Genomic DNA, 8,022 nt, shown 5'->3' on the forward strand with positions numbered 1-8,022 from the left:
GTGTGTGTGTGTGTGTGTGTGTGTGTGTAAAAAAAATATTTTGGTAATTTCCAATCACCAAATATTTGTATTGGTCTTGAAAATCTATTAGCGGTCGGGTGCTACTCTTAGCCTTTAAGTTACAAAGTCTTATGTTAAACATCAACAAACTATAAAACAAACAATGGTGTGAAATAATTTGCCACAAGATTACCAAAATAACAGCAGAAAAGACAAATAAGCTTAAAAAGCATCTATGCATCAATGGACTCAAAAACTGGGACAAAAATGTAGTAAACATGCAACAAAAAAACGAATCAAATTGTTGTAAAATCATGAGTATATGGTCAGGGTACTCTGGTTTCGGACGTTAAGTTAGCTGTCAATTTGGGTGTTTGTTTTAAAAAAGTGAATTATGCTGAAACTCGAACCCGATTATCGGCCACCTGACAGTCTGGTAAGGTCTGTTAATCGAGTCTGTTCCGTGTGTTCCATGCCGTCGTCAGTCTGGGGAACGTCAGCCTTTCATTTTGGCTGATTTGACTTGTTCAATCTGCCACTGGGCAGTCGGACTCAATGAGCAATTTGATTGGGGGAAGAGCTGGCCCTTGCACCAATACACGATAAGACTGGAGTTGACAACACCAGTATCTTCTTAATGGCCATCGTCTTTCCTTCCGTTCAGCAAGTAATGACAATGATCCTTCTTGACTACTATCAGCACTCGCTGATGAAAACAATGACTGACGAGCGTGCTCCCTGTTTACTAGGTCTAGAGAGATGTTCAGTCATTTCCGACTAAACAGATTAACAGCGCCTGCTGATATGGTGACGCATTAAGTCTTGCGCGGAACGTACGCTTAAGTTTATGAACCACTCGGGGAGACAGGAGCTGACTAATCAGTCCGACTGACATTTCTGCCGACGGTCAGCCGTCGGGTTGGTGTGTCAGAGCCTTAATCATGACAAACTGTTAGACTCACTCCTCAAAGTTGATTTTTTTTATTCAAAACCAATTGTGGTTGTCCCTCCAGACCCCCCTGATGGTGTTAGGCGTTAGGCTAAAATCCAGAGTTTCCTGTTGACAAACAAACAAAGTCTTATAAAAAAAAGAAGAAGAAAAAAAGAGTCAGAATAGAATAGTGTTTCTAAAACACCAAGTCCAGGTTCTAGTGGTGGTTGAATAGGCAAATACTTTTAGAAGTAAAAAAAAGAAAGTATTCAAATTAAATTGATACAATAAATTATTGGTGGTAATCAGATCAGATTAAAGTTCATATTTAATGGGTTTATGTCAATGTGGTATTAGGCTAGATGAGTGACAACAAGTGACATCACTACCTGTGTGGTGAAGAGGGAGGAGATGTGCTTCACGCTGTAGCGGTTGCTGCCAGCAGCAACCAGCTGAAACACCGTGAAGCGCACAGACTGCTGAATGGCAACATAAATACCGGAGGTCGGGGACCCAGCAAGGCGCAGCCGGTGACAATGGCCAGGATCACTGGACGGCATGTGGGCCAACATGTCAGTCTCAAAGATACAGGTCTGCTCCTAGACACAGAGAACACGCGACTTACAACGCTGCAGTGACAAATCACAAGAGGCTGATTATAGCAATTGCTGGGAAACAAACGGTAAAATTTTCAAAGAATAGCATCTAAAATAGCGTAAAAATAAAAAAATAAAAAACGGAAGAAGACAGAGATGGTAAAGACCAGACGTCCTCTCAGCTAGAGTCCAACAGATTTATCAGCCTATAATAGGCATTTTCCAAACTATTGGTATTTATTTTAATTTAACAGAATCATTTAATGAAAAATTATTCTGATGATTAAATATTAAAATAAAAATGAAATAATAAAACAGATGACTGAAGCAGCATGAATTCACCCCACGAGGGATGACTCTGATCAGCCTGGATGGCGCCTGCCTTAAGGATCTGGCCTTCTACAGATTATGCAGGTCATCTAAGGGTGTGCCCGCAATTTGGCTGCACACCTTCACAATACCTTATATTACATTTTTCAGTTTAATAGAAAGTGACCCATGCCAACAGATAAAAAAGAACGTAAGAAATGAGTCGATAAAACAGGAGTCAAACACATTCATAAAAATTGTATCAACATTAATACAGCAAAGTTTACGGAGAAAGTGCATCCGCAGTTTACCTTCGATCACAGACCAAGCTATTTGTACCGTTGCACTAATTCAACTGGTTGGTTGTTCATTACAACTGGGGAAATAACAGTGGGATTTCTTCTGAAGTCAAAGCACATCTTTCGTTTTAGCCACACTGTTTAAAACGAGGATTTACACCAATCAGTAAAATAAACCCCCCGGGAGATACTGTGGGAGGTGGTATGGGAGTATGGGGGGTCCTTTCTCAGGGTCATCCAATCTGTGTGATGTTGGAATTTAAAATGTTATATGTGCTAAAACATTGTGTGTGATGTGCTTTATACATTCAAGCTAAAAAGGTAAAAGCATTATTTATGATTTATATATGAAAACATGTTGGTCTTGCATTACGTTTTTTGTTAAAAGTATATAGTTTGTTGTTGGTTATTTGTTGCATTAAGTTGTTTTGCAATACTCTGTTGTATAACATAAGATTTTCTGGTACATTCCATTAAAATCCAGCCTCTCCTAAATGTGTCAGAAGTAGAATTGATGTTAGGGACCATCCTGAATCTGGTTCCAGTCCCTCTTTACAGTCCACTGCTCTTTTGCTTTGCAAGTCCTGAACTGAGGGTCATAAACTTTCAGTCACATTCAAACTGAAAGATAACGAATAAGCAAACAGACACATCACTTTGGTCTAGAGACCCCACCCTTTGTGGACAAGTCTAGGGGTCCAAGAGCCAAAGAGCCAGACAAAGGAAGGGGAGAGCTGTGAGCTTGATCCAGGTTACTTTGTCTCAGGCTATCCTATGAAATAAAAGGATTCACACATCAACATCTACGATTTTGACTACTAATTGACTGAACCCTGAGAATGGAGCAGGATTTAGCTCCAACAATGACCAAAGCGAGAGCTGTGTCCGGGTTCTTGACAGTAAGTTGGACATATTCCAAGTGAGGGTTGGGCTCCGCCAGGGCTGCGCTCTGGCACCAATCCGGTTTTGCAATAGTTATGGACAGGATAGAGGCGCAGTTGGGGTGGGGAGGGGTTGCAGTTCGAAGGGCACAGGATCTCATCGCTGCTTTTTGCAGATGTGGTCCTGATGGGATCATCTCAGAGCTTCAGTACTCAGTGTAGTGCAAGTGAATTGTTCTGTCAAGCAGGAGTTATTACATTCTCTGCTTTACTGAGGAACTTGATGCATAAATGTATCAGTCGCCTGTATTCTTCTTGTGACTGTGTCATTTCAGATCTGATTGACCAGTGCTTTCAGATACCAGTCCCGCTTATGGGATTACTGGTATAGGTGTCTTACTTAATTGGTGTCTGTATCTTTTTTTGTAGTTGTTTTTTTATGGACTGTGAGTCTAATAATAAATGCTATCTTTCTGTCTATCACTGGATCGGTTTGCTGCCGAGTGTGAAGCGCCTGGAAGAGGATCAGCACCTCTAAATCTGAGGCCATGGTTCTCAGCAGGAAACCGATGACTGCTTTCTTCAGGTAGGGAGTGAGTCCTTACCCCAAGTGAAGGAGTTTAAATACCTTGGGGTCTTGTTTGCGAGTGAGGGGACCATGGAGCGTGAGATTGGTCGGAGAATCGGAGCAGCTGGTGCGGTATTATATTCAGCTTATCTCACGGTTGTGACAAAAAGAGAGCTGAGCAAGAAGGCAAAGCTCTCGATCTACCGGTCAGTCTTTGTTCCTACCCTCACCTATGGTCATGAAGGCTGGGTCATGACCAGCCTTCATGACCATAGACACGTCCAGTCGGGAGGAGGTATCAGGTAAGACCCAGGACTAGGTGGAGGGATTATATCTCCAACCTGGCCGGGGAATGCCTCGGGATCCCCCAGTCGGAGCAAGTTGATGTGCCTTGGGACAGGAAAGTTTGGGGTTCCCTGCTGGAGCTGTTGCCCCCGCGACCCGACACCGGATAAGAGGATGATGATGGATGTATAGTAAAATCCTTGACTACAGGACCGGTTTCGGAGTCTACCATGCTGAGGGACACAATGACTAAATCATCCGCACATTTAATAATCTAGCGGCGTTCCTGATGGCTTTGGCATTAATTTGTGTATAAAACAGATAAGAGGGGAGAGGACAGAGCCCTGGGGGGACCCAGTAGAAGATAAGAGGGCATCTGATAGAACACCGTTCATTCTAACGCGTTATGACCTCACTGTTACAATAAATCCATCAGCCAGCAGATCAGAACAGTATCAATATTATGAGTGTTATTCTACCGGTCTGCTAAGGCTTGCAGCTGAATGCAGTTAAAAACGGCGGAGTAGTCAACAAATAGATGAACAATGGACTTGGCCCCCTCAAAATGTAAAATTCATGTTCAGAAGTCCCTGAACACGCGTCCCTGTTGCGTCATCCATGCTTCTGCCCAACCTGTAGGCAAACTGGAGAGGGTCTAACTTATCCTGTACAGTGTCCAAAAGTGCCTCCTTCACTGGACTTTAAAACATTTTCATGACAAGAGAAGTAAGTGCCACTGGTCTGAACTCATTGCGTTTTAATCTTAGGCACAGGAACAATTATTGAGTCTTTCCAAAGAAAAGGGACCATATACAGCTGTAAGGACATCTGGAAGATGAAGCAGAATATGTAATATATATTACAACTGGACACAGTTCCTCAGAACCCGACCCCAATCCCATTAGGACCTGGACTTGTCCTTTCTTTGACCCCACGGAAGAGTTTCAAGACCGTGAATTTATCAATAGGCAGAGTATTATTTACAATCAACATTTGTTCCGTTTTCCGATCAACATTTTTCTCCTCACTAAAATCAGGGATATTAAAACTGTTTTAAATAAACATTCAGTTCATTAGAAAAGTCCAGGTCGGTTTTCCCATTCTGAGAAATAGAACACTTTTTGGACTGCCATCCCATCATGGTTTTTATGCATTCCCATGCAGGATGTGAATTTCCAGTGTGCAACAAATTTACCACTTTTATACACGCTCTTGGCAAGCTTAAGGTGCTCAACGAAGAGATTTGTAAGCCTCCTTAACCGTCCAATAGCAAAGGACCAGACACTTTAAGTGACGGGTTGGACAAGTGACATACTGGTAAATGTTACAGACAGACTGCCCCGGTTTGCAGTATTTAAAATCACCCATTGTTAGGATCGGTGTGTCTGGCGCGATCCCCTGTAGCCGCTGCACAGATCTGGTCATGGCTTGAGTGGCCATTTCAGGCCATTTCATTAATCTATGTTTCTCTTTAAATAAAAATATTTCCAGCATACATCAATTCAGAAAAAGGTAGAAATAGGTGCATAATAATTTACCAGAATGCCAGAAATGGAGTGTTTAATGCTTGAAATATTCAGGGGGTGGACCCTCACATCATAAGTATACCCCCACACCTTTGGGTTGCAAGGCCAGTTATGATTAGGCCAAATGTTGGTGCCATCTGACTTACATGGAGACGCCCGGTGGAGAACAGGCATATGCCGGTCGGATTTACGTATGAAGCTCAGTGGAGTTTCTCACCATGAAGGACCACATGCGTAGCTTGTGATCCTGGCACAACGCAATGATGTTTACTTCTTCTTCCAGCTCTATTACAGCCAGACTGGTGGCTACGTCTGATTGTTCCCCATTGCTCGTTGAGCTCATCTTGGAGCTCGTCTTTGGTTTGAAGACCAACACGCAACCTAGACAGACAATTTGTCGTGCCAATAGAATGAAGTGCAGCCAGAATGAAGTACGTCTCTCCAGAGTGACAAAGCCAGGCAGTGCTGGTGCTGGGACTCGGCGAGCCAGGGATGACTGCACTGTCCTGGAGGTCCAGCTTTACCACCTCTGAAAATGTAGACACCAGATGCTGGAACAAATGGGAGAGACATGTATATCCAATGTTATTTAGAGGATGAATGCATCTGCTTCTTTTCTGGAGTTTTCAGATATCTGCAGATTTTCATCAAAGTTAAAATTTGTTATGGAACGCACCATTATTGGGATTATTTGATATTTGCCCTTTAACGTCTGTTTTGTGTCCTCCACCCCTAGACTACTTTGGGTCATAACAGTTTTTGGGGGCTCGTCTGGGATATTTTGTTTTGCATGGTTTTCATTGTCTGTCTGCGGTAAATTTTTCTGTTTGAGATTTTTATAAAGCCGGTGTGCTGCCTCTGGCTTTACTGGTGTGTGTGTGTGTGTGTGTGTGTGTGTGTGATTGGGAAACTGCTTCCTCAGTCTACGTAGGGTAGTGTCCAGCTGGGTCTAATCGGCCTTTCCTTCGGACAGTAGTTTATTGTTTTGCCTTTTTTGTTTTTGGAGTCAATCCTGGGCGGAGACGGCGTTCTCCAAAGGGGGCTGGCGTTTCAGGGTTTCGGCCGCTGATGTGTTGCCTGTAAGTCGCCTCGAGCCCGGCACGGCTTCAGAAGATATACAGGGTTTAGTATTGGTTAGGCAGGTTCTGGGGAAGATTTGTTTCCATGAGGGTTAGGGTTAGGGTTAGGGTTAGGGTACAAGGGTGCAAGGTTTGGGACCTTTTGTGTGGGCTAATGAATATTGAATATTGGGCTAATGAATATTGAGCATTAAACTTGGCATGATTGTGCTTGTGAATAGCGTACAATGGCAGCTTTACAGTTGGGTGAGTTTGTGTCGGACCCTACTTTGTTTGACTGGTGTAAAAAAGGATCTGCTTGAGATTGCAGTACATTATGGTATTTCTGTGTCAGTTTCTCTTCAGAAGACTGAGCTGAAGGCTTTTGTGTTAGATGGTCTCGTTAGTCAGTGTTTTTTCTCTATCTGCACCCATGTGCGTCCCTGATCTATCGGTGAGTGCACCTGATATGACGGATCAGCCAGTTACTATTATTCCAGTTGTTTGACGTGAGGGAGCTTTACCGGGGTTTGAACCAATGTCAGAAGATTCATTTCCAGATTCTAAGCTGGATGCCAGGTTGAAGGTGCGGTTAATGCACCTTCAGGTAGAGAGGGAGAAGAAAGGGGGGAATTTTCAGCTCCAGAGTAAGTTTAAGAAATTGGAGGCGGAGACTGCGTTAAAGATGCATCAAATGGAAATACAGGCTGGGTTGGGAGTTGCCCGTAACATCACCGCTGCTGGTGTGCATTCTCACAGTTTTGACATGAGTAATGAAATTTTGCTGGTGCCTGTTTTCAGTGGGTCCGAGGTAGAAGCTTACTTTTGTGCATTTGAGCGTATTGCTGCCTCTCTACAGTGGCCTAAGGGCGTGTGGGCTATCTTCTTGCAGTGTAATTTAAAGTGTAAAGCTTAAGAAGCCTGGTCCGACAGCGTCTCTACAGTCTTATGAAAAGCCAGAGCCAATCGTATGTACTTTGCTAGAGAGAAAGGGATTCTTTTTGACAGGTGGTGTGCAGCGTGTAAGGCTGCATATCTGTCTACTTTGCGTGAGCTAATGTTGAAGCAGTTTAAAAACTGCGTACCACTGTGTATTTAATCAAGCAAAGTGTCCACCCTACAGCAAGCTGCCACCCTGGCTGAGTTTACGCTCCCTCAAAAGGCCGTTTTGAGCAAACGCGTACTTCCACAGGTGATGTTCCCCAAGGTGCTGATCTTCCAGTGCTTTTTGACGGCGCCTCTTCGTGTCCGAGGTCTGAAAAACTATGCTTCTTCTGTCGTAAGTCTGGTCATTTGATTGCTAACTGACGCTTGGAAGCGGAAGCACCAGGGGTCGTTTCAGAAACCGCCAAAGGGTGTGGATCCTGTTCCTGAGGTTGTGTGCACCCCCATTCCTGAATCAGAAAGCTATGCGCTAACGTCCTCATGCGTTTGTCTAGTGTAACTACCAGAGTGCAGGCTCAAGAGGTTAGTTTGTCTGACTCCTTGTGTGCTTCTGTAAGCTGTACTTCAGGCGAGCCTGGTGGGAGGGCTACAGTTTTGGTGCCTGACGCTGCTGCACCCTTGCCG

At 43.8% G+C, this 8,022-nt stretch overlaps 1 protein-coding gene across 1 annotated transcript; it reads right to left on the reverse strand.

Annotated features, from left to right (window-relative positions):
- Positions 1-861: 861 nt before the first annotated feature.
- LOC117953685 (nuclear pore complex protein Nup160-like) lies at positions 862-5,774 on the reverse strand. The gene is made up of 3 exons (XM_034886948.1): positions 5,613-5,774; positions 1,321-1,530; positions 862-1,057 (listed from the first exon to the last, which is right to left on the reverse strand). Exons 1-3 carry the CDS (start codon positions 5,736-5,738, stop codon positions 986-988), a joined length of 408 nt encoding a protein of 135 aa, XP_034742839.1. The 5' UTR covers positions 5,739-5,774; the 3' UTR covers positions 862-985.
- Positions 5,775-8,022: the final 2,248 nt, after the last annotated feature.

Source organism: Etheostoma cragini, chromosome 12, assembly GCF_013103735.1.
Source record: "Etheostoma cragini isolate CJK2018 chromosome 12, CSU_Ecrag_1.0, whole genome shotgun sequence".
In the NCBI taxonomy this organism is placed as follows: Eukaryota; Metazoa; Chordata; class Actinopteri; order Perciformes; family Percidae; genus Etheostoma; species Etheostoma cragini.

Excerpts from the sequence above, each read along its gene's own strand:
- LOC117953685 (XM_034886948.1), bottom strand. The coding sequence starts at position 5,738 with ATGAGCTCAACGAGCAATGGGGAACAATCAGACGTAGCCACCAGTCTG. Across the intron at positions 1,531-5,612 it reads TACGCATGTGGTCCTTCATG|GAGCAGACCTGTATCTTTGA; the intron begins GTGAGAAACTCC and ends CTCTGTGTCTAG. Across the intron at positions 1,058-1,320 it reads CCTCCCTCTTCACCACACAG|GAAACTCTGGATTTTAGCCT; the intron begins GTAGTGATGTCA and ends GTTTGTCAACAG.